Here is a 27,606-nt window from a genome sequence, read left to right as displayed (position 1 = left end):
TTATTCTTTGGAATTACATTCATTTTAAAAATAAAATAAAAATAGAAAAGATGAAAACATGTATTCATTAAAATATAAGGATTTGTTCCATAAAATTTGGATTCAGTCAAAAGGCTGTACTTAAGGACCTAGAAGGACACATGTGGCCTGAAGGCCGCAGGTTCCCCACCTTTGTTCCACTCGCTTTATCATCTCTTCTAGAAGTGAGATCTGCCTACATTTAGAATACAGATAAGAGTCACTTGGCTGTAGTAGAAATACAAACATCACACACTCAATATAAGTTACTGTGCAATTTCCTCTAAAATTCATGTTTGAGATTTTTTAACTTATTTCTTGTAGCTACCTGTGGGTGTTTTCACATCAAATCTAAGTATCTGGTTAAAACTTTCTCACACCCAAATCCAAACAGGGCTTGTAATTTTTAAATCACATTTGGTTCTTTCTCAAGACAAAATTATTCCCAATTTGAAAATGGAATACAAATATCATAGTAACAGTCTAATTACTATTAGGATTCTTAACATGTGTATGCAAATCACCAAAATATTTTCAGGCTATTACTCTAATTTTTTTCAATAAGATCCAAATGTTCAGACAAGAACTTTATGGAGCCTCTACATGATTCTGGCTCAGAATTTGCATACACTTCTCACAGTGATTTAGTAATGAAGGAAACAAGCATTTACTAATACATACCAGGCACTGTGCTAACTAAGCATTTTGCAAATATTTATCTCATAATAATAACCATGGAATATTTATGCTGCTCTTTTCCTTATTTTACTTAAGGAAATTATTTTACTGAGGTAAACAGAAGTTGTGACTTGCCCAGGGTCACACAACTAATACACGACTGAGGTTGGATTTGAACTCAGAACTTCCTAACTGTGGGTCCAGCATCTTAGCCACTCTCACCTAGCTTCCCAACCCAGTTTAGATTTTGATGCTAAGCTTTTAAATACATCTAAAAGCATAAAATTAAAATAATTTGTATTTAAATTGATTCTAAAAAACAGCCTACCGGGTTATATTATAACGGTCAATGATATGAACTCTTGGATGCAACTGTTATTCAAAAGAGCTATCTTTCTTGAAATAAAAATCTGGCTTATGTAAGACCGAATATATGAAAAAAGGAAGCAGTAATTACCTAGGCATATACAGGACTCTTTCTGCCACCACAAAGCCCACACTGAAGAAGAGGTTGCTGGCTGGGAGGAATGGAAAAACCAGGAAAAGCAAACCAACCAGAACTTCATTATGTTCCAAGTTCTGCAATACACAAGAATGAAGGAGAAATTAATTTATAGAAATCCAACTTTACTCAGCATTTAGCTATTGTCTCATTTTAAAATTTTTCCTGACAGAATGAACAAATCAGATTGGTATACATTTTTTCGATCTATGTGAGAAACATGAAACAAAAAGCTCTCTAGCAGATAATTCAACTGAATATCAACACATTAAAGAATTATACTTCTGCTCTTGTTTATCAACTAAAATGATGTAACATTTATAGACTATAAACATAACTAGCACTACCTCTATGAAGGCTGCCCTAGGTAAAATTATGAAGAAGGCAAAGTCTGTTTTTGGTCATTCTTGGGTTCACTTTCTTGCCTTCATTTCTCACATTGCCAGTTTCAGCACTTCTCCTGAGACGTTCATTGACGTTCCACAAGAAAGTATTATAATAGATGCAAGACAGTAGGATAGCAGGAAGAAGAAAAGCTTAGTTCTCCTTTACATCTTCTCCAAAAGATCTAGAAAATGCATCAGAATGAGTCCTGATCAGGGAAATCCAAGAAAACAATCATAGTGAGGATCCAAGTGGGAGGTCCTGAGTTTTGCATTATTCTAAGGAACGTCTCACGCTGAGAACCTTCAGGTTTTCAATGCTCACTGTCAGGTGTTTTAGGACAAAATCAGATCACCAACCTTTTGTTATGAACTGAACAAATTCCTGATCTGGGTTGGGATCTGTATAACATTCCTATTGTCTTGTCCTAGATAGAAGCTCACACAAAAATGCCTACTATGTGCTACCCCTGTGCTAAGCACTCCAGGGATTCCAAGAGGGGCCAAAGTTAGTCCTTTCCATAAGGGAACTCAGAATCTAATGAGAAAAACAATAAGCAAACAAATATATGAAAACAAACTATATATTAGGTAAAAAGAAAACTATTAAGAGAGATGGCATTACAGTTAGAGGGCAAGACCTGAAAGAGGATCCAGCAAAGAATATTGAGACAGAACCTTTTGATAGGTAGGAGAACAAGGTGGTGTCCTGAGGTAATAGAGATCATCAAGAAGAAGAAGTTGATCAATAGTGTCAGCATCTACAGAGATGTCAAGAATGATTTGGCAATTGACAGATCATTGGTTACTAGATTTGGCAATTGACAGATCATTGGTAACATTGGAAAGAGAATTTTCAATGGAATGATGAGGTCAGAAAACAAACCATTTGGAGTTATGAAGAGAATGAGAGGTGAGAAAATGGATGCAACTACTGTAGGGGAACTTCTCAAGTAGTTTATTCATAAAGGAAGAAGAGAATTAGGGAGAAATAGAAGTGAAAGGGAAGAAGACATTAAAGAGACAAAAAGGACAGGGGGAAAATTATCTTATTTAATCTAACTACACAAGTAGAAATCTATACAAATAAGAAGGAAAGGGTAGGGGAGCAGGTAACACTTGAATCTCACTTTCATACGAACTAGTTAAAGAAGAGAAAAACATACAGAGCTGGAAATAAAAATGTGTTTCATTCAACAGGGAAACATCAGGGAAAGGAAAGGGAAAAATAAGAAGGATGGACAGAGGGGTTAGTCTTAAGCAGAACTAACTCAAGGGGGTAGTAAAAAAAAAAGAGAAGGAAAAGTATAAGAAAATATAAAGAAGGGATACATACAATCTGTAATCATAACTGTGGGTGTGAACAGGATAAATTCACTCATAAATGGAAATGTATACCATAATGGATTAGAAAGTAGAATCTATTATTTACAAGAAATGTACTTAAAATATAAAATTTCACATAGAGTTCAAATAAGTGGCTGAAGCAAAAATGTTTTACATTTTTTCTAGAGTACAAATGTTTTGCGATCATATTTCTGAAAAGGCAACAGCAAAATTAGACTTAAAAGAGAGAAAAGGAAAAAAAACTATATTTTGCATAAAGGCACCAAAGACAATGAATTAATATCAGTACTAAAAATACATATGAAAAGGGCCATAACATCTACACACTTAAAAGAAAAGTTAAATCATTTAAAGAGGAAAAAATAGTAAAATTATAATAATGAGTGACCTCAGTTTACTTATCTCACATTTACACAAATTTAACCAAAAATAAAAAAAGAAGAATAGTTTTTAGGAATATTAGATATGATAGACCTCTGGACATTTTTGAATGGGAAGAGAAGGGAGTAGTGTTTATGTGTGTATATGTACATGTGTGCATGTATGTGTGTTAAGGAAATGGAAGGAAAGAATCCATTGTTGGCAAAGACAGGAAAGATGAGGAGAGAAGTCATACAAATAAAGAGGAAGGGGGAGGGGGAGCAAGAAACACTTGAACCTCACTCTTATCTAAACTACTTAAATAAAGCAAGAATACAATACACAGTTGGGTGTAGAAAGGCATTTTACTCAACAAAGAAGCAAAATAGAAAATGAAGAAAAGAAAGGGAAGGAGGTTGTGTGTTTATGCATATGTATATATATATATATATATATATATATATATGCATATGTATCTACATTTATATATATATACACATATTTATGGGGGGGTATATGCATGTATGTGTATATACATATCATCCACACATACATAGATGCACATGTATATACATACATACATATATATATATATTTCTCAACTAGGCATTTCTCAACTTTACAAAAACTATGTATTAAAGCCTAAAATCCTCTCAAACATTCAGGAAAACAGTAATATTAAATATATCTTTTATAGACAACAATGGAATAAAAACATATTTAATAAAGGGTCACTGATGAAATAATTAAAACATTTTATCAGAAGAAAGAATTCTGATAAATTCATTCACAATAAGCTACAGTTATCCCTTCCACATTGCAGGGATCAAGGATGCCCCCACAATCTGGAAAATTCGAATACAATTTTTTGGCCCTCCCTTCATACCAGAGAAGTCTAAATTTTTCTTTTTCTTTTATGGGGTATTTACAATACTTTATTGCAAAATTTGGGATGAAAGGATACAATACTATACAAAAATGCATTTCTGAGTTTCTAAACATTTTCTGTATCATTTGCTGACCTTCATGTGCTTCCAAAAACTCCCCCCAAATTCTCATTTAATTTCTTATGCTAACCTGTGATACATCAAAGTTGTGATGGAGAAAGCTGCAATGTGGAAGGGATAAGTGTATTCAAGAAGATAATTTGTTATTCTTCCTTCAAGAACAAGCATTTTATAAGAAAATCATGGTGTGAGGGTGGCTTGGAAAAGCACCAACCCGTACAGACAAAACAAACTGCTAATGGTGTCATTTCAGACACTAGTGGGAAGAAGTGGGCAGGAAAGAATTTTCTGGACATTCTTTAAATTATATTGGTACTGGATTTGGAATTGAATTAGGTATTAACTATAACAACAGTTTCCAATCTGTGGAACAAAGACCTCTGAAGGCCATGGAGTCATTCCAAGGGATCCATTAATCCACAAGACCAGGGAATTTTGCCATTTTGTCATTAAGAATTTACTAAACCAGTGGATACTAATATTATCAAATTTAGAGTTGAAAGAAACTGTAGAGGTCATCTAATATAACCCACTCATTTTACAAGTAAGGAAATGGTGGCACAGAATGGGGAAGTGTCCTCTCCAAGATTACACTGTGATTAAGTAGCAGAACCATGACTTTTAACTCAGGTAGCCATTCCAAATCCAAATAACTTAGACCACACATAAAGCCAATCCTGACATTGTTTTTCACATTTTTTTCTACCAAAATGATGATACAAGACATTATGGCAAAGAGGTCCTCCGTGTCCCAGACAATTCTTCAAGATATAGGTTCTTCATACTCTGAGGTATGAATTTGTGATTCACACACACACACACACACACACACACAACATACACAACACACCTGTATTTCAATATAATTCATCCTTTGTAATTCTATATATTTTATTTTATGCATTATTCTGAAGTTACATGGATTTCACAGGGAGAAAGCCAATAACCTCACAGGATCAGATTTTTTTAAAGCTAATACCTAAAGTAAATGATATTTATCCCAAAGAACAATCAATAAGCATTTTTAAACTGCTACTATGTGTCTGGTATTGTGCAAATTACTCAACATACAACAGGCACAGATAGAAAGAAAAGGATTCCTGTTTCAAGCAAAGGTCTGAGTAAAATCATGGGGACGTGAAACACAGAATGTGTTTATGCAACACTGACTAAATCTCAATGTAGTTTAAGAGATATGTTTCTGCCATCTCAAATTAGAATTTTGGAAGCATCTTCCTTGGAAACATTGATATGAATGTTATATATAGTAAATGGTACTATACATATATATATAGCTACATGCTTCATAAGATCACAAATTTAGCGCAAGAATGGACCTTAAAAGTGTAGTCCAATATTCTCACTTAACAAACAAGGAGACTAAAGGCTAGAAATGTTCAAAAGCAGATTTTAAACCCATATTCTTAAAGCCCACCTTTCTTCCTACTATGTCACGTACATACATTGACTGAAAATTTCAACCATTGTGGAGATCAGGGGAAATATGCAATCACTTGCATGGAATGCACAATAATTGTATTTCTGCCAAGATTGAGCAACTTTTATCTGTTTTGTAAAAGTAGGCTGAGCTTTCTCCTGGAGAAGATGAAGAGACTCTTCCAAGTGTCAGGTTGTTAGGGAAAATAAAGGAGCTAGGATTAAAGTCAAGAATCACCTACCCAGCAAAACTGAGTATAATACTTCCTGGGAAAAACATGGTCATTCAATGAAATAGAGGATTTTGAAGCATTCTTGATGAAAAGACCAGAGCTGAATAGAAAATCTGACTTTCAAACACAAGAATCAAGAGAAGCATGAAAAGATAAAGAAGAAAGAGAAATCATAAGGGACTTATTAAAGTTGAACTATTTACATTCCTACCTGAAAAAGATAATATTTATAACTCTTGAGACTTTTCTCAGTATTAGGGCAGTTGGAGGAATCATACACATGTAGACAGTGGGCACAGGGTGAGCTGAATAGGAAGGGATGATATTTAAAAATATAAAATTAAGGGGTGAGAGAGGAATATAATGGGAGAAGGAGAAAAGGAGAAATAGAATGGGGTAAATTATCTCTCACATTAAAGAGGCAAGAAAAAGCTTTTTCAATGAAGGGGAAGAGCGGGGAGGTGAGAGAGAAAGAGTGAACCTTACTCTCCTCACGTTTGGCTTAAGCAGGGAATAACATGCACACTCAATGTGGTATGAAAATCTATCTTAAACTAAAAGTGGGGGGAAGAGGATAAGCAGAGGGTTGGGGAGATGATAGAAGGGAGGGAGAATGGGAGGAGGGGGTAATTAGAAGTAAATACTTTTGAGGAGGAACAGAGACAAGAGAGAATAGAATAAATGGGGAGAGATGGAGGGAGGGAGATATAGTTAGTCTTTCCTAACATGACTGTTATGGAAATGTTTTGCATGACTACACATGTGTTACCTACATTGAATTGCTTGCCTTCTCAATGGGGGTAGGTGGAGTGGGAGAAAGGGAGAGAAGTTAGAACTCAAAATTTTAAAAATGAATGTTAAAAATTATTTTTATATGCAACTGGGAAATAAGACATACAGGCAACAGGGTATAGAAATCTATCTTGTCCTACAAGAAAATAGTGGGGAAGGGGAAAAGAGAAAGGAGGGGTGTGACAGAAGGAAGGGTAGATTGGGCAAAAGGTTAATCAGAATGCACACTGTCTAAGGGTGGGCAGAGGGGAGAGATGGAGAGAAAATTTGGAACTTGTAGAAGTGAATGTTGAAAACTAAAAATAAGTAAATTAATTAACAAAAAATAAGTTCAATTAAAATAAAAGATACTGGAATGATTTGCCATTTCCTTCTCCAGCACATTTCACACATAAGGAGGCACCCAGGGTTAGGTGATTTGCCCAGGGTCACAAAGCTAGTAAGTGTCTGAGGCCAAATCTGAACTCACATCCTTCTGACACCAGGGTCAGCACTTTGTCCACTATGCCACCTTGCTGCCCTTCAAAACAGAAGACAGTTGACCATTTCTGGTAATTCACAAAGCCACAAACAACACAACCAGAAAAAAAACAACTATAAAATATTTCTAATGAAAATAAAATCTTGAGCAAAAAATACCCGTGTTGAGGAACAGTTATTTCCTCACTGATGTCCACTGGAGGTGAGGAATACAGAAGAGGAAAAATTAATTTGTCTATAAATGGAATTTCAATTTCTGTATCAGGGTTTAAAAGGCAGGCATGACAGAATTCTGGCAGGAAAGTATTACAAAAGTAAGTAAGTATTACAAAAGCTGGTGTGAATATATTTTCTGGATGTCTCACAAATATAATCAAAAGTGCTTTAAACTAAAAAAGAATGAATGAAGGAGAACATTGTGTGTGCATGTGCATGTATCTATGTGTGTATGTATATTTTCCAAGCTAGATACCATAAAAAGTTGCTAAGAAGGAAGAACAGTATTTCAGACAACTAAGAATTTGGCAAATAATCCAAAAAGAAAAGCCCTATAGTAAAACTCATTGCCTCAAATTCCTATTTTCAAATGTCCAGCATTTAGACCACAAACAAGAGGAACTAGACATGTTAATTTAAGTAAACAAATTTGACCTTGGGACATGGTGGGATGCAACCTAGGCCTGGAACATGACTCCGGATAAATCTTATTTAAAAGAAATAGAGTATTTTTAAAAGGTTGTGGAGGAGGTAGCGCTGGAAGCTATTTTGTGAGGAAATCTAGGAACCAAAAAGAAAAAGTCAGTAAGAAAGGAAAAAGCCGATTTCTAGTCTCAAGAAACTCACAATCTAATGGGACGCAGACAAATCATATGCAAACCAAATATTTAAAGTATTGGATTGGAAATAATAGAGGAAAAGCACTAGAATTAAAGGGGGGTTTAAAAAAGGTTTTCTATAGAAGACAGGAGTTTAACTGGGATTTGAAGGACATCAGGAGGCACAGACAAAAAGGGAGAACACTTGTGGCATGGGGGACAGCCAAAGAAAATGCCTGGAGATGGGTAATGGAATGACTTGTTTAAAGAACAGAAAGAAGGCCAGTGTCACTGGATCATAAAGTATATGGAGGAGAAGGACTGTGAAGTGTAAGAAGACTGGAAAGGTGGGGAATTTCATATTTGATCCTGAAGATAATAGGAAACCACTGGAGTGTGTTGAGCGAGGGATGGGAAGGTGGGGGAGGGGAAGAGTGGTGAGATGATTTAATGAGATCTGTGAATCAGGAAGATTACTTTGACAGCTGAGTAAATGATGGACTGGACTGGGGAGAGATCTGTGACAGGGAGACCAATTAGAAGATTATTGCAATAGTCCAAGAGTGAGGTAATGAGGGTCTGCACCAGAGTGGTGACACTCTTAGAGAAAGACAGATGGAGTCCAAAGGAAATGGCACAGGAAACAAGGAATTTTGTCATTCAAGTGTACAACAGAGCACCTGGACATAAAGAAGAAATAGATGAGAAATTTGAGAAATAAATCACAAGTTTGGCAGAAAGACTTGATATAGTAGTAATGGAAGATTTCAATTATCCAGTTATCAGCTAAAGCTTTCCTTTTGTCAAAAGCAGAGCAGCTAAAAACTCCTGACTTGTCCCGGTGATAATTTTGGCCTTCAAAAACTGAGGAATAAAGTGAAATTGTATTCTGGATTGGATTTCTCACTAACAGAGAGGTTGCTGGGGTAGAAATTATGGGAACTTGGTGAGGGGAACAGGAAGTGACCACTCACTCCTAAAGTTTGTGATAAAGAGGAAGAAGTCTAGACTTAGTGTGACATGTACTCTACATTTAAAAAAAGGAGAATGCAAAGAATTCAGGGGAAAGATACAGAATAAAGGATTTTTAGAAATTAGTTCAGAAGAGATAGGAAATGCCCAAGAAATTCTAAAAGCTACAAAAGGAAATAATTCCAGTGAGGAGGAAAAATGAAATTTGCCTCAAGAGGACTGTGTAAATTCATAGAGAACTCATAAGCCAACTTAGATTTTTTAAATGTATGGAAGATGGAAGTAAGACTAAGTAACAGAAAATGAATATGAGTGTGTGGCATATTTCTTTACACAAAAACTCAGAATGTGTGGGAAAATAAAGATAATCAGAACTGTTTTTAGCATATAGACCTCAAAAGGGAGAAAAAGGGAAGATCAAAAAAGGAACTGCATCTTTGCATGGGGTAGATTGGATGATAATAAATGAAAACAGAGAAAAGGCTGAGTTGCTCATTTTTTATTTTGTTTCTGCTTTCACTTCAAAAGACAATGATCTTCATGATGGAAGTAACATAATAAAACAAGATAAAACAAAAAGACTTATAAGGAGAGAGTAGGAAGTTACTTGGCTTCCCTTCATGAATTAAAGTCACCTGGATCAGATGGATTATACCTGTGGATATTAAAAGAATGGGATGATATGATTCCTGAGACACTTTCAAATATATGTGAAAAAGATCTGTGGGGGCGGGGACAATTATTGGACTGCAGATTCAACTTGAGTCAGTAATGTGAAATGGCAGCCAAAAAAGCTCATATGATCTTCTGCCCCTTCATTAAAAGGGGCAAAGTTTCCCAGAATAAGGAGATAATAGTTGCACTATATTCTACCCTCATTAGACTTCATCTAGGCTATTATATTCAGTCCTGGGCACCTTTAAGATGGATATTGATAATCTGGAAAGGGGCAATCAGGACAATGATGGGCCTTTTGTCTATGTCAGATGAGGATAGATTAAAGGAAATGAGGATGTTTAGACTGGAACAGAAGACTCCGGGGATATATGATAGCTGTTCTCAAGAATTTGAAGGGCTGTCATATGGGGCTGAGATCAAGACTCGTTTGTTGTTTTTAGTTCCAGAGAATGGAATAAAACATAATGAGTGGAAGTTACAAATTTAAGAAATAAATTTAAGTTTGATGTCTGGAAAAACATTCTAGCAATTTGAGATGGGCAAAAGTAGAATTGACTGCCAAAGGAGGTGGTAAATTTCCCTCTGTGGAGATCTTCAAGGAGAGGCTAGATGACAACTTGTAAAGATTCCTTTCATGGGTGGTGTGGACTAGGTGATTCCTGGGATGCCTTCAAACTCAAGTTCCACAATTCTATTAGTTTAAGTAGGTTTTTGTGGACTGAACTGGAAACTTACCCACCATTTATAACATAGTACAAAGAATACAGATAGATTAGCATAAATCCATTACAACTAGAAAAAATATTATTTAGTGAATCTAGAGCATCATCCTTAAATATAAAAAAGTATAACATGTTCTCACAATTATCATTAAGTAAAATCTCCTGCACCTCAATTTCTTCATTTGGAAACGAGTCCTGTGGATACCACTAGGATAAATAAAGTATTTGCAAAGTAGTAAAATATCAGGATACCCCCTAAGAACATATAACTAGGTCTCAATTCAAATAGTGAATCCTGTTAAGTGGTCACATTATTCAAATTTACACTCCATATTTCAATTAAGTTAAAGCCAAAGACAGTTTCTTATTTTTAACTTTAAGCAGTGTGAATTTGAATACATAAGACCACTTTAGGAGATTCATTATTCCCCCTAATTGGGTATGTCATGAAATGCATTCTCACATGAAATATTCATAAATGAAGTTTGCTGATGTTTCTATTATTAGGCTGGATAGACTTTTATACTGGAAGAAATAATCAATGAAAAACAATAACAAATAGAAGTAATGAAATAAATTCACCTCAACAATTGGATTCATCCTTGCTCTTCTGATTTATGTCAATTTTTTGTAAACTCACATGCCAAGACCAGAACCACATCTGTGAGACGTAGGAACATGAACCGTTTCAGTACTCCTGGGGCACGCACATTAAGTATTCAGAAGACAAATTGGAATAATTGGCTTTCCTTGGTTAAGTGCCTTTTACTACTGCCCTATGTAAAATCCAATAAGGTAATTACTATAATCACAAATGTCTACAACAAATTAGTTCATTTGAAAATCCACCAAGAACAAAGGACTCAGTCCAGTTCAGTTTTTAAGTTGCTCTCTATATCATGTAACATATGCTAAAATTCAGCTACAACCCACACTGTATTTGAGGAGTAAGTGCAAGAGGAATAGTGATGCTGTGGTACAAAATATGACAGCTTTTATCTTCAAATATTGATAAAAAATTTATACTGAGAATCTCAGCACGTAAGGTTGCAAACCAAGCTTTTGACTTATCTCATATAGGAAAGCATGCAAATAATCCTTGATATAGGATAAGCCTTTGTTTTGGGGACCACAAGATACTATTTCAGCTCTGAGTTTATATTTTATTGATCTAGGACAAAAAAGAAAGTACACACCATCTAAATTTACATATCAACTATTACAAGAGAAAAGCAAAACCATATGGAACCTAGATGTTGGATCACATTAGCCAGGTGAATAAGCTATTCATTGGATGTTCTAACTATGTACTCTCTCTCTCTCTAATTAGTGACTATGGAGCTTGAAATAATTAGTGAAATTTCAAAAGTATTTAAGTTCCTCTGTAGAAGTCAACCTCTTTTGTGTCAAAGACCCCTTAGGCAATCTATGGATCCATTCTCAAAACAAAGTTTTTAAATAGTTAAGGGAAATAATAAATTTCACTTAGAGGTTAGTGAATATAGGATGCAATTATTTCTCCAAGCAAATTAACAGACCCCCTGAAATTTATCTATGGATCCCTTATGTGAGTGACTAGTTCAGAACTCTAGTTCTATGGTGTAGCTCTACCATCCATGGGTAGTTTAACATATATTCAGGGTCTTCACATAAGCTTTAAGAACTTAAACTATCTTAAGACTGTGGGGAAATGTTGTATATATGTGGGTGTATACATAAGTGTGCCTGTGTCCATAATATATCTTGTTTGTCCTTCATTCTCGAAGAGGACCATGACATCAGGAAGGTCCTGCCATCATTTTCAAGTGAACTGGATTTAAGTGAGGAATGGTTGGACAAAGTCACCAGCCTCACTTTCTCCTCTGGAGCCATCTAGGTCCCGTGGCAAGATATAAATCTGGACAACTAGAAATGGCCCTAGATGCAGTGGGAGACCCTGGCCTTTTTAAGCTAAGGCTTTTCCCAGGTCTCAGTTTGACTGGGATTAAAATTATAACAAGGTAAGTATAAAGGGAGTGTTTAAGAATTTTTAATCGTTGTTTAGCAACTGGAAAACAAGATGTGAAGAAGTTTAATAATTGATCTTAAGCACAAAATTCCTATTTGGCTTTAACTATGTGGTGATTCCTCTGAGGAATATAGACTATAAGTTCCTTATGGGCAGGAATTATACCTTACACTTTAATATCGCCTGCAATGCCTAGCACAGTGCAAGGTCTCATAGGATGAAATTCCTGAACGACTTTTCATGATGAGTTTGCCTTGGATCACAGGTTCATGAAGCTGCTTTGAGGACTTTGAGGCTTTTGTAGAAGAGGCCAGTGATGCAAAAAGTAGTAGGTCTTTATTAGTGATCCATTTTAATTCACATCAGAAGTTTTAAGGCATAACTTGACATCCAGGGGGATCAAGAGGAAAGCGGTAGAAACTGAGGTTCACATTCAAATAAAGGATATAGCTGGATCATAGACAGAAGACAAATTCTTATAATTACATCTCAGTGAGTAGTTAATTCTTGAGTCAATAACAGGAGGAGAAAGGATGTTGATAATCCTTTAAGAGGTTGCTCTACTGACCTGAAACCCAAATTACACTGGGATCTCATAACTCCTCCTAAGTCAGTGTAGGATCATCTGGATTCCAATGCTCTTACAGCAGGGCAATTCAGCCATGCAGATAAAAGGAAGTAGTTTCATAGGGAGGACTGGGGTGTGTGTCATTGGTTTCCAGTCTCTGAAGTGGCCAGGGCTTAACCAGCAAGGCTGGAAGTTTCCAGCATAGACGATTTTATCATATAAGATTGCAATATGGCAAAATCAGAAAACAGGGGATCGTGGTTCCAGGAAGGAAGAAAGGGCTTGTTTAGAAGACAGTTCATCACCAGAAAGGACCATCCCTTCGCATCTTCACTCCCAAAAGCATACATTTTTTTGGACTACCACAACTTGGAAAGAGAAGACAAAAAGCCACGATGTAGGTAGTATAACTAACTTCCAAGAATAATGGGAAGAAAAGTTAAGCCTTTTTATCACTATCACAGAGAATGCTCTCTGAATTCTCCTAGAAAGAATCACTTTAAGTCTCAGAAAAAGAATTCACAAAAAAAGAGAAGTTAGAAAAATCTTCAAGGAAGAAATTTTCATTAAATCATTATCTTATCAAAAGGCTTGAGTTCATGTGTACTTGGTTACTATTATAAAGGAGTGCATTTAAAATACAACTATGATGTCACTCTGTTTGGGCTCATTGCCCTTTCCTTAATTCTTTGAAAGTTAATGAAAATCCTTTCAAAATGAGCCATGCAAGGTTTCCTCAGTTTTAAGATACAACAGCCATATCCAGCTCATAACTCATAAGATAGAATGCTAATAAAATTACTATCAAATTCAACATGAAATTTTCATGCTATTGTTGGAGCTGTGCTCACTTTTAGAAAATAGAATGTAGGATGCAAAAAAAAATCCCAATTCTCAGAATGGCTAAATTGGTGTGTATTCATATTACAATAGGATACTTTCAGTAGATACATATTTACTTCAGGATTCCTTTAGAAGACAAAAACCTGAAGTATATTTAAAATGTGTATTAAAAAATTTCAGATTTTTCCATACCACTTAAAGGCATATTTCTTTTCTTGGGCAAGGTGGAACTGAATTCTAAGTCTCAATTCTAAAGTATCAATACCATGACACAGGAAGAAGTTGGACAAAAGCAAAATGTGATGCTACATTACACCATAGTCCAGCTATCCCCAAATACTAGGGGAGATTTTGTGGAACATCACATACTTTGAATAACATATGATCATGGGGTCACAGATTTACATCCGAAAAGGATCTTAGAAATTCATTAGATAACCAGATGTTCCCCAAGGACTAAGCCAGTCAGTTCAGAATTCTTTCAGACTATTATCCTTATGCCCTGGACATTTTGTTCTACTGCCATCTGTGTACTCTATTACATATCGCTCTTGCTCTGAGAATTATCAAATCATCACTACCACTGAATTTAGAATGCATAGGTAGTTGGTGGACTGCCCTGATATCTCTCTCTCATCAACTCCACAGACCAAAACACCCTTCACCATTCCTCTCTATGTATTGTCTCTCACCCCACAAGAAAGTAGCTCCTTGAAAATAAGAACTGTACTGGTTTTTGTATTTGTATTTGTATCCCTTGCATTCAGCACATGGTAAGTATTTATGAGATGCTTTTTCATTCATTCATTTTCATTCATTCAGATAGTGGGGTAAAGTACTGAAATATTCGGTGCACGAAGTACAAAATACACAGACAATGAGATGTCAAGGATTTAAACAAATTCTAAAGAGGGGTTTGTACTTTGTTGTTCCTTTAGGAGAGATTAAATTCTTTAATCAGTATTAAGGTGGAATTATATGGCGACTGTAGGATCAAAAGTCCCAGGTGGCCTGTTGAAAGTTAGGCAGCTCTGGAGAGAACATACAGTTTTTGTATTTCTGGTGGCATTTAGCAGCAACATGAAGGAATTTATTTCTTCTCTCCCTCTACTCCTGTCAGCATTCAGTGGAGTGGCATCCAATTGTGTGTGTGTGTGTGTGTGTGTGTGTGTGTGTGTGTGTTAGCTGACATGAAAGGAGTTGAAGGGAAAAGTATGTCTAAAAGCATAACTTGTCAAGACAGAACAGCTCTTCATCTTTCTGATGGATTATAGTGACAGGTTTCAGAGCTAAGACCCTAAGGGAAGAAAACTGAGGAGAATTCTTCCAGTTCTAGGATAAGGATTCCTGCTCTTTTCAAAACAGCATAGCATTATTCCAGTCAAGGATTGCAATTTACTCAGGAATTGGTAGTGGAGGACACTCCGCCCTCCCCCCACCCCCAGTGAGGAACAAGTGTATGAAGCCTCAAGCAGAAATGCTAACCCCTTAGAAGATTAAACTGAGCCAGGAAGCAGAATGTCTTGCCCAACACAGACACCATCTTGCAGGGAATAGTATGAGGACATCACCAGAAGTAAAAGACCTTGGAGCCCTACAGCATCAGAGGCAAAAGATGCCTTGGCCATACGTGTTCTCTCAGCATGTTTTTCTCTACTGGTGTCCTCTACGTATATGCCCGCTATTCCTACTGACGATGTGTATATTTGTGGGAGAATGCACTTTCCCCAACCCCAAAGGGAGAATGTTGTATAGCTATTGTTCTTATGATATCATCTTAGCACAAGGCTTTGCTTTGAGTGATATAATATTTAAATATTAAAGGTAAATGCACTGATATGGGGCTTATGAGTTATATAATTTTAGGAGTATGGATCCACAAAGTGCTTTGGACTTGGAGTAGTCATTGTCTGGGGATCCCAACCTACCAGTGTAAGTTGAGGGAGAGTCCAGAAAAGGGATGCTGCACTTTAAATTGTATAGTTTTTAACACAATGCATGGTTACATCTATAATTCTCTATGTTTAAAACAAATGTACAAATTAAATGGATTAACCAACCTCATCAAATCAGGTACCATGGTACTACAGTGAAATGACCTTTGAATCTGCAATCAGATGAACAGGATTCAAATCCTGTTCTGGTATTTACTTCTTGTATGACACTAGGCAAGTTACAAAACTACTTCAATTTTCTCTTATCCTCTTTTTAATATTTAATATCTTATTTTTCCCAATTCCATGTGAAAAACTACTTAACACGTTTTCATTAAATCTTTTGTTCCAAATTTTCTCCTGCTATCTCTGCACTCCTCCTCATTGAGAAGGCAAGCAATTTGATAAAAGTTACACATAGGCAGTCATGCAAAATATATTTCCATATTAGTTACGTTGTTAAAAATACACAAAGAAAAAACAAGAAAAATGATTGAGTTCTTTGGAGTCATAAATATATTCCCATGTAGGAATGTAAATAGTTTAACCTTATTGAATTCCTTATCACTTCTCTTTCCTGCTTTGTTATCTTTCTCTTGAGTAAAATTTTCTATTAAGCTCCAGTTTTTTCCTCAAGAATGCTTGAAAGTCCTCAATTTCATTGAAAATTCATTTTTCCCCTGAAGGGTTTTTCTGAGTAGATGATTCTCTCAGATGTACTGGGTAGGAAATTCTTGGGTATAATCTTAGCTCCTTTGTCCTCTGGAATATCATATTCCAAGTCCTCCAATTCTTTAAGGTAGAACCTGCTAAATCTCATGTTATCCTGACTTTGGTTCCATGATATTTTAATGGTTTTTCTGGCTAATTGCAATATCTTCTCCTTGACCAGGGAAATTGGGAATTTGGGTCAAATATTCCTGGATATTTTCATTTTGGGGTCTCTTTCAGGAAATGATAAATGGATTATTTTAATTTCTATTTTACTCTCTGGTTCTAGACAATCCAGACAGTTTTTCTTAATGATTTCTTGAAAGATTATGTCTAGACTCTTTTTTTGATCACAGCTTTCAAGTAGTCTAATAATTCTTCAATTATCTCTTCCTAATCTATTTTACAGGTCAGTCATTTTTTCCAATGAAATATTTCACATTTTCTTCCATTTTTCCATTCTTTTGATTTGTTTTGTTCTTTCTTGATGTTTCATGAAGTCATTAGCTTCAATTTATCCAATACTAATTTTTAAGGAATTCTTTTCTTCAGTGAGCTGCTGTACCTCCTTTTCCATTTTTGCCAATTCTGCTTTTTAAGGAGTTCTTTTTAGTGGATTTTATGCTTCTTTTATCATTTGGTCTGTTGTGTTCCTTAAGTTTTCATTTTCTTCAGTATTTTTATGCCTCTTTTACCAAGTTCTTGACTCTTTTTTCATGATATTTTGGCATCACTCATTTCTTTTCACAAATTTTCCTCTATCGCACTTATTTGAGTTTTAAAACACTTCTGATGCTCTTTCAGGTATTCTTTCAGGGCTTGAGATCAATTTATATTTTTCTTTGAGGCTTTGGATATAGCGATTTTGACTTTATTTTCTTGTTCTGAGTTTGTGTTTTGATCTTCCCTGTTGTTGGGGGTGTAAGCTCAGTTCCATGTGGACAGTCTCGGGCAGGTAAAAGTGAGGACTTCTAAACCTTAGAGTTCTCATGAGGCCCCCCAGGGAACAGCTGGGAACTATCTTGTGCATCTCCGCCTCTTCTCCATGGTATACGTGCTGGGGAGAGCATCCCGCCCTCGAGATTGGCCCGGGGTCTGAGCACACCTGTTGTTGACTAACAAAAGGCTGAGAGTACGCCCGGTATTCACGTGCAAACTATGCCACGGGAGAGCTTAAGTAGGGTCAGGAAAGCCTGAAGGCGCTCTTAGTGCTGAGGGGCCCTTAGAGGACAGAAGGCCCCTCTTCCCTCTCCCCTCTTCCCTCTTCCCTCTTCCACTCCTGCTTCCATTCTCTTACTGTAAGTTCTTTGCCTCCTTGGGAAGAGGATTTCTCTCTCCTGAGGAAGAATTCCCCCTGCACATGTAACCAAGACCCTGAATAAAGCCTAACCCTTGTTCGACTCTAGAAAGTCTCTTCTCTCATATGTTTATCCGGTTTGGCCAGCCGAAGACCTGCGACAGGTAAGGTAAGACTCGGGTAGCCCTTAGGCCTCTAGGCCTGACACCCTGTTACCATAATAATTTACTATGGTCAGGTTATTTTTATTTTCACTTGATAATTGTTCTAGTCTCTTTCTTGACTTTAAATTTTATATGTAAAGTTGGACTCTGCTCCTGGGGTGGAAGGAACAGTGTCTCAAGCTTCAGGTTTTTTGTGCTGCTGTTTTTTGAGCTATTTCTGGTAGTCTGTAAGTTTTCAGTTCTGCCAAAGTTGTATGATCTAAGGAGAGGTATGTTTACTACCCTGTGTTCTGGTCTTTAAGTGACCACAAGCACTCTTTTCCACTCTGGAACTGTGACTAGGGTCTCCACTCTTCTGTAGCTGCAACATCTACTCTGCTAGTGCTCCTCCTCACCTTGGGACTGCATGAACATTGCAACAGAGTCCTGCACCCAGTGCCAGCAAAGGGACTCTTGTAATCTCCTTTTGACTAGTTGTCTGATCCTTTATGGTTAGTAGGCTGAAAGATTCAGAAACCTCTACGGCCTATTCAGGTGCTCTAAGGTTTGCTGCTGCCTTGCTAAGGCATGACTTGTTGCTATCTCACTGCGGCATCGTCTATTCTAGACTGAGTTCTACTCCAACTCTGGTTTGATGAAACTTTCTTGCTGACGTTCTAATTATTTTGGGCTGGAAAACTATTTCACTCCATTCTTTTTTGAGGGTTCTTCCACCACAGAATTTGTTTTGAGTCATTATTTAAAGTTGCTTGGAGGAGAATTTGGGAGAGCTTAGGTGAGACTCTCTTTTCTTGGTCATCTTGACTTCACCACCACCCAGTGCCACCCCCCCCCGGCAACTTCAAATTTCTTATCTATAAAATGAGGAAGTTAGACTAGATGATCTTTGGGATATGTTCTAGTTCTAGATCTATGATCCTAACATAACTTTTCTTTTGAGACTGGGTCTCCCTATCTCACCTAGCCTGGACATGCAATGGTGATACATGAGTTTGATCAGAGTTGATCACCACAGAGCTTTGACTTACTCCATTTCTTTCTTAGGTTGGTTCACCCCTTTTTAGGAAGTTTGGTGGCTTCCTGTTCCCTGAGGCTCACCATAAGGGTGCAGACAGTGTATCAGGTTACTAAAGCTCAAAACTCCTGAGCTCAAACAATCCACCAGCCTCAGCCTCTCTCATAGCAGAGATAAGTATGCATTACCATTCCTGGATATAAAATTAATATTTGCAAATATCAGATTTCAGATTAAATTCTCCAGATGGAGGTAGGAACTAGTATATGAAAAACTTGGCAGTAATGAGAGAAAAATAAAAGAAACCTAGCAAGATTTTTATGAACTGATGTAAAGTAAAGAAAGAAGAATTGAGAGAATATAGAAAATGACCCCAATAATATAAAGGAAAATGGAATTAATTAGGACCAACTAAAATGTGACTGATACAATGCACCCTCAATAATTCCATTATTTGTAATATCTCTTTTCTTAATGTATATAAGAATATGTTTCATATTTAGAATTTTTGTAACAGTAAATATTACATTAACTATGAGAAAGAAATCACACTGTTTAAAATGTATCTAGAGAAAGCTATAAACTCCTTGAACAAAAAACTTATTGTCTTTTCATCTAAGAATACAATTCAAAGCCATTTCCCTTAGTAGAAATCAAGTTATTTAGACAAAAAGAACTAAACTGTGATAGGTAACTTTAAATCAAGTGTATTGCTATACTTTTCATCTCGAAACTGCTGAGAATACTTTTTCCTAGTTCCAGAACTTATAGTTTCATAGATAACGCGCATCTCAACCAAAACAGAGGAATCTTTTGTTGTGCCATAATTCTTGGGATTATAGATAATATATTTCCACATTCTACTGGTAAGACCTTTGGACTGAAATCAAAAAGAGTGGCATTCTAATCCTATGTTGTAGCTTATCACTGCCCTCTGAACTCAAGAAAGGGAATATCACTGAAACGTCAGACATAAGATCTTTCTATATTAAAAAAGGAAATTTAATGAATCATTGATAGTATTGCAATCCCCACTAATCATGCGTGAAATTACCACCAAGCCATGAGTTGATTTGAGACTGGAGATCTCTCCTGCCTAAATAGCTCCCAAATTAAGTTGCACACCACCTTGATCCCAAACCCTCTTGAGACTTCAGCTGGTTGTACAGAATATCCTTTGCTATAGTGAACTTCATTAAGATGTGTAAGTCTTGTGCACAGGCTATTTTTCCTCTCAGAAGAAAACTCACCACTCATTTAGAGATCACTCATTTAGAAAGCATGTGCTATTTATTGATAGGGAAGAAGAAACAAGAAAATTTAATCCCTTTTTTTATGACCCCATAGACTCAAAATATCACTGACTAACAATGCTATCAGATAATAGGATTCCAATTAATGTCAATTATCAGTCTTGATCCCAAGAGACTAATAAAACATACCTTCCTTTTCCATGAAGAAAGGTGTTAGACTACAGGCATAGAATATCATATATGCTGGAAGACATGGCCAATATGATGGTTTGCTTTATATAATTATTTTTCTTAGTTACAAGGAAAGATTTTATTGGATTTCATTCTGAAATGACAGTGAAATTTTTTTTAATAACAATAATTTTTTTGAAATTGTGCCAGTTATATGGCTAATGCAACTATATTCTATATAAATTATTAAAATTACTAAGATCTAATTCCTAACAAGAGTTCTAAAATGTGTAAGCTACTATGAAGATTAAAAAACCAATGTAACCTCAGAAAAAGGATCCCCTACCTTTACCCCAATCATAGTATTTAACATAAACATCCACCTTGAAATTCATCCCATAAAATATATGCTTAAATCTTGAAAAAATTACCTTGAATGCTGTTAAGCAGTGTAGAATCAGAAACAGCATCACCACAACCAGGAGAAGGGTGGCTAAATTCCGTACATCCCAAATGGTCTCTATCAGAGGAATACTTCCAACCTGCCAGTCATAGCATAAAGTAATTGGTGCCAGCAGTAACCAGGTGTTGAAAGCCAGAAGGTAGGAATATGTAAGGAATCTGAAAGGTAAAGAGGAATTGAATTGAATCACTGTAACCCTGTTAACTCCAACTTAACTTTTCTTGAGTTTCATAGTATGAAGTTTTGTGGAAAAATTGAACACTCTTACTATACAAGTCTGTGAACCAGCCATAATGGCATTCCTCAGCAGCCAGATAAGGTCCATTGGGCTAATGGAGGAGTCAGAATGTTGGACTTGAGGCAAAAGGCCTTGGATTTGTGCAGTCACAATCTGTTTATGAAAGGCATTAACATGTAAGGGACCTGAGCAAGGAGAACCTCAAAAGTACTATTCCATTTCACAATAGAGGCCTCCTCTGCCCTAAGAAACCATATTTGGCATCAACCAATTCCTAAAAGGCAAGAATGGATGAGAAGTGATAGCATGGCCCTGTGTCATTTGTTCAATAGCAACTAGGACTCAATAATGAATGAGCAACTACTTTTTAAAAGTTATAGAGTGAATGGTTGCTTAAAGAAGGCTGTATCTCCAGAAACCTAGTGGTCATTTGGTCTGATCTCCATTAAGTACCTACCTAAATCTTCGGGACAGCTAGGTGGTGCAGTGCATAAAGCACCAGTGCAGGAGTCAGGAGGATCTGAGTTCAAATTTCACTTCAGATATTTGACACTCACTATCTGTGTGACCTTGGGCAAGTCACTTAACCACAATTGCCTATCCTAGGTCATGTCTAGTCATCCTGATGAATATCTGGTCACTGAATTCAGATGACTCTGGAGGAGAAGTGAGGCTGGTGACGTACACAGCCATCCCTCACCCAAAACAAAATCAAGTGCAAGTCATGTCATTATTTCTTTGATGGCATGGTCTTCTTCGGCAACTAAGGACCAACACACACACACTAAAATCTTCACTTAGTTGGGTCTTGATGGAAAGAGACCTCCAAAAACTTGGACTCCATGAAGTCAGAAGGGTCAATAAGTGAGGCAGTTGGGATGGCCTTCTCTAGGTCTTCCCAGTCTAATTTTGTCATAGGCCCCACTGAAAACATGAGACTAGTGAAAGACTTGATAATAGATGCCATGAAGAAAACCAGGAGGAATGTGGTTTCTCTAAAACCAAATCCAATAAGCTTTTGGATTTTATTTCTAAACAGTGTGGAGGTGTCAGCAGATTTTTCTGAACTGTATCAATAATCATCTGGGTTCTCCTTATCTATTGTTCTCAAGTTTTAAATGAGCGGACTAAATTCCAGATTATTTTAGTCCCTCATGTTGGCCACTAACCAGTCTAGACTCTTTGCCTCTGTAGCCTTAACATTATGTCATCAATACAGTAGCAGACATAAATGCCCTCAAGAATTGGGGTCTCTTTTAGGTCTCTGCCTACCAGACTGTATGAAGGAAAGTTCAGATAGCCCTAAGGAAGGATAGTAAAGATATAGTGGGCTCCTTCCCAGGTTAAAGCAAACTACAACTAATTAATCTGTCATAGTAATAGTGAAAAAGGCATTAATGAAGGCAACAACCGCAGATTACTTACTAGAGGTCTGTGGTACCTAGTCTAAACCACTGAGGAGGTCAAGAATTGCCTCAGATATTGGCATGACAGCTTTGTTCAGCTCCCTTTAGTTCAATGTAAGTTCTTAGGTGCCAGCTGCCTTCCTCACTATACACATAGGGCTATTATCAAGGGATCTGGAATACCTCTTTAATCTCTATCACTTGAAATTAACTATCTTTCACTGCTGGGATCTGGTGTTGTTTGGTGTTTTAAATATATATATTATATATATGTATATGTATATATACATACATATATGTGTATATATGTATGTGTATGTACACATATACACATATATGTGTGTATACATACATACACACACATTTACACATAGGATATCTCAGGCAATTCCAAAGCTTTCCATTTGGCCCTGCTAACAAAAACTTGTCTACTAAACCCATCTCTTTGAGGAATGTCACTCCTTTCCTTATAGAACACCAACAAAGAATTGACTGTAAAAATATTCAGGTCAAGTCCACAAGCATTTATTAAGTGCTTACTATATGCCAGACACTGTGATAAGTGCTGGAATAGAAACATAAGCAAAAAGAAAAACCACTGGCTTCTGGGAGCTAAGATGATGATGTAAGAAGTAAGTTGCTCCCACACACCCTTCATGATCCGTGAAAGCCCAGAAAAAATTACTCCAAGAAAAACCATGGAACAGGTGAGCTAATAGAAAGACAGAGTGTAGCTGTCTTGTAACCTAGGAAGCTTAGGGGATTAATAGGAAAAGTCCTTCTCGTTCTGTGGGGAGGGGGAGCAGTACAGGATGGTAACCATCACAGCAAGCCAGCAGCAAACCAGGGGGAGATTCTGATGCCCAGGGTGGTAGAGTAGACAAGCACCAACACTAGGTCCCCCTGAGTTCCTCAGCACAGGAAGAGGAACAGGTAGACACCACTCTGGAAAACTACCACATGTGCCAACATTCTTCAGCAGCCAAATCTCCCAGTGCTTCACCACAACTCCAGGAAGCACAACTCCAAGAGTCACAACTCCAGACTGGCAGATATCCTCCAGCAACCAACCATTCAAGTGTAAGGCAAGGGTAAGCAGACATCCCATAGTGGCCAGGCTCCCCAGCACCACCCTGAGAGCTCCAGAGTTACTGACCCCAGCTCATGACCAGGTAAGCTGCCAGATCCTTATAGCCTCCACCGGCCAGCACATAAAGCCAGTGACTAGGACATGAGTTTCTGGCACAAGAAGCTTGTGTCAGTGCACCCTGGACTCTAGCAGGACAGTTCAACCAGGAAATATGCAAATATCATGAGCAAAAGCAGAAACAAACAATAACCACAGATTCTTATTATGGGGACAGGGAAGACCAAGGCACAAATTCAGAACAGGACAACATTATCAATACACCCACATCCCTCAAAGGGGAATATGAACTGATCTCAAGCCCAAAAAGGTTTCTTGGAAGAACTCAAGAAGAATTTTAAAAGTCAAATAAGAGAGGTAAAAGAAAATTGGGGAAAGAAATGAGAGATATGCAACAGAGTCAATAGCTTAGAAAAGGAAGGACAAAAATTGACTGTAGGAAACAAGTCCTTAAAAATACAAATGGCCAAATGGGGGCATGGGAGGAGGAAAGTACACTGAAGAAAACATGTCCTTAAAAGATACAATTGGCCAAGTGGGAAAAAAGTTAACTTAAGAAAAAAATTCATTAAAAAGTAGAAATGACCAAATGGAAAAGGAGGCAAAAAACTCACTAAGGTGAACTCCTTAAAAAATAAAATTGGCCAAATGGGAAATGAGGTACAAATTAGAATTGGGCAAGTGGAAGCCAAGGACTCTATGAGACACCAAGAATCAAACAGAAACAGAAGAATGAAAAAATAGAAGATACTGTAAAATATGTCATTGGTAAAACAAATGACCTAGAAAATAGATCCAGGAGAGACAATTTAAAAATTATTGGTCTACCTGAAAACCATGATGAAAAAAACAGCCTCTCTTTTCTCTCAGAAAATCATCAAGGAAAACTGCCCTGAGGTCCTAGAACCAGAAGGAAAATTAGTCATTGAAAAAATTCACCCATCACCTCCTGAAAGACGTTCCAAATTGAAAAGGCCAAGGAATATTGCAGCCAAATTCCAAAATTATCAGGTCAAATAGAAAATACTGCAAGCAGCCAGAAGGAAACAATTTAAATATCACAGAACCAAAATCAGGATTACATGGGACCTTGCTGCTTCTACATTAAAAGATTAGAAAATGTGGAATACAATATTCCACAAGGCAAATGGGCTTAGATTACAACCAAGGATCAACTACCCAGCTAAACTGAGCATAAACTTTCAGGGAAGGAGATGGGCATTCAATGAAATAGCAGAATTCCAAACCTTCCTGATGAAAAGACCAGAGTTCAATGGAAAATTTGCTCTTCAAATACAAGATTCAAGAGAGGCATAAAAAGGTAAACAGGGAAGGAAAAAAAGCAATGTGTTATTAACAATAACAAATTGTTTACATCCCTACAAGAGAAGATGGCACTTATAACTCTTGACAACTATACTGCTATTACATTTTAAAGGGGTATACATAGAAAGAGAGCATGGATATAAGTTGACTTTGATGTGATGATAAAAATATAATTAATTAGTGAAAAGGAATTGTAATGGGAGACAAGAAAAGGAGGAGGCAGATGGGTAAATTACATCCCATGAAAAGGCACAAAAGCCTACTATTGTAGAGGGAAAGAAGGGAGGGAGGTGAGCATTGGTTTTTTTTTTTCAATTTGATTTATTTTTAGTTTTCAACATTAATTTTCACAAGATTTTGAGTTCCATATTTTCTCCCCATCTCTCCCCTCCACGCACCGCAAGAGATCTTGCATTCCAATTACCCCTTCCCCCAATATGCTCTCCCTTTTATCATACCTCTCCCTTCTCTCATCCTCTTCCCCTCCATTTCTTGTAGGGCTGGATAGATTTCTATACCCCATTGCCTGTATGTTTTATTTCCCAGTTGCATGTAAAAACAATATTGAACATTCACTTTTAAAATTTTGAGTTCCAACTTCTTTCCCTTGCTCCCTTCCCACCCATCCCCACTGAGAAGGCATGCAATTCAATATAGGTTATATATGTGTCATCATACAAAACATTTCTATAACAATCATGATGTGAAAGATTAATTATATTTCCCTCTATCCTATCCTGTCCCCCATTTTACTTACTTCTAATTTCCCACTCCTCCCATTTGCCCTCCCTTGTATCATCTCCCTAAACCCCCATTTATTCTCTCCCCGCTACTTTCCTGTAGTGTAAGATAGATGCTCATAGCAAATTAAGTGTACACGTTACTCCCTCTTTAAGCCAGATCTGATGAGAGTAAAGTTCGTTCTTTACCTATCTCCTCTCCTCTCTTCCCCTCCATTGAAAAAGCTTTTTCTTGCCTGTTAAATTATGTGATATAATTTACCCCATTCTATTTGTCCCTTTCTCCTTTTCCCAATACATTCCTCTCTCTCCCTCCTTAATTTTATTTTCTAGATATCATCCCTTCCTATTCAACTCACCCTGTGTACACTGTCTATGTGTATATAATCTCTCCAACTACCCTAATACTGAGAAAAGTCTCAAGAATTATAAATATTTTCTTTCCATGTAGGAATATAAACAGTTCAACTTTGATAAGTGTCTTATGATTTCTCTTTCCTATTTACCTTTTCATGCTTATCTTGATTCTTGTGTTTGAAAGCCAAATTGTCTATTCAGCTCTGGTCTTTTCATCAAGAACGCTTGAAAGCCCTCTATTTCATGGAATGATCTTTTTTCCCCTGAAGTATTATACTCAATTTTGCTGAGTAGGTAATTCTTGGCTTTAATCCTAGCTCCTTTGACTTCTGGAATATCATATCCCAAGCCCTCTCATTCCTTAATGTTTAAACTGCTAGATCTTGTATTATCCTGATTGTGTTTCCACAATACTTGAATTGTTTCTTTCTGGCTGCTTGCAATATTTTCTTCTTGACCTGGAAGTTCTGGAATTTAGCTACAATATTCTTAGGAATTTTCCTTTTGTGATCTCTTTCAGGAGGCAATTGATGGAGTCTTTCAATATCTATTTTACTGTTTGATTCTAGAATATCAGGGCAATTTTCCTTGACAATTTTTTGGAAGATGATATCTAGGTTCTTTTTTTGATCATGGCCTTCAGGTAGACTAATAATTTTTTAAATTGTCTCCCCTAGATCTATTTTCTAGGTCAATTGTTTTTCCAATGATATATTTCACATTGTCTGCTATTTTTCATTCCTTTGATTTTGTTTTATAATTTCTTCATTTTTCATAAAGTCATTAACTTCCATCTGCTCCTTTCTATTCTTTAAAGAATTATTTTTTTTAGTGAGCTTTTGGATGTCCTTTTTCATCTGGCCAATTCTGCTTTTAAAGTTATTCTTCTCCTCATTAGCTTTCTGAACTTCTTTTAACATTTGGGTTAGTCTATTTTTAAGGTGTTATTTTCTTTAGCATTTTCGGTTCCCCTTTAGCAAGCAGTTGACTTGTTTTTCTTGTATCATTCTCATTTCTCTTCCCAGTTTTTGCTCTGCTTCTCTTACTTGATTTTCAAAATCCTTTTTGAGCTCTTACATGGCCAGAAACCAATTCATATTTTTCTGGTAGGCTTTGGATGCAAGAGCTTTGACTTTGTTGTATTCTTCTGTTTGTATATTTTGGTCTTCTTTGTCACCAAAGTAAAACTCAGTATTCTGATTCTTTTTCTGCTTTTTGCTCATTTCCCCAGCCATTTACTTGACTTTTGAGCTCTTTGTCAAGGTAGTTCCCTGTTTCCAGTGGGGTAGGGGTGTACTGTCAGCTGCTTTATTCCCCCATAATCTGTGGGCCTAGAACTTGAGAAACAGAAGCTGTAGCTGCCTCTGCTGTAGTTCCCATAGGCTCCTCCACCCCCTCTGCTGCCCTAGGGTTAGAGTTGTATCACTCTACTCTCTCACACAGGTCCCACATATTTTTTCCATTCTCATTTGTTAGTCTTTTGGGGTTATCTAGAAACTGCCACACGTGCCAGAAATCCAGTCCCCCAACCTGCCCATGCT

General features: G+C 36.8%; 1 protein-coding gene across 3 annotated transcripts in view; it reads right to left on the bottom strand.

Moving 5' to 3' along the window:
* The window catches only part of TMTC1 (transmembrane O-mannosyltransferase targeting cadherins 1), a 304,321-nt gene that overhangs the window by 141,291 nt on the left and 135,424 nt on the right, over window positions 1-27,606 (bottom strand). For all 3 annotated transcript variants that reach the window (XM_072654416.1, XM_072654415.1, XM_072654414.1), the window contains exons 8-9: window positions 20,820-21,009; window positions 1,154-1,275 (exon numbers count right to left, since the gene is read on the bottom strand). In XM_072654416.1, the coding sequence (XP_072510517.1) occupies window positions 1,154-1,275; window positions 20,820-21,009 (312 nt within the window). The remainder of the gene's footprint in view (window positions 1-1,153; window positions 1,276-20,819; window positions 21,010-27,606) is intronic.

This window comes from Notamacropus eugenii, chromosome 3, assembly GCF_028372415.1.
Source record: "Notamacropus eugenii isolate mMacEug1 chromosome 3, mMacEug1.pri_v2, whole genome shotgun sequence".
Lineage (NCBI taxonomy): Eukaryota > Metazoa > Chordata > Mammalia > Diprotodontia > Macropodidae > Notamacropus > Notamacropus eugenii.
The sequence above is the reverse complement of the archived record's forward strand: the minus strand, read 5'-3'. Positions and strand labels throughout refer to the sequence as shown.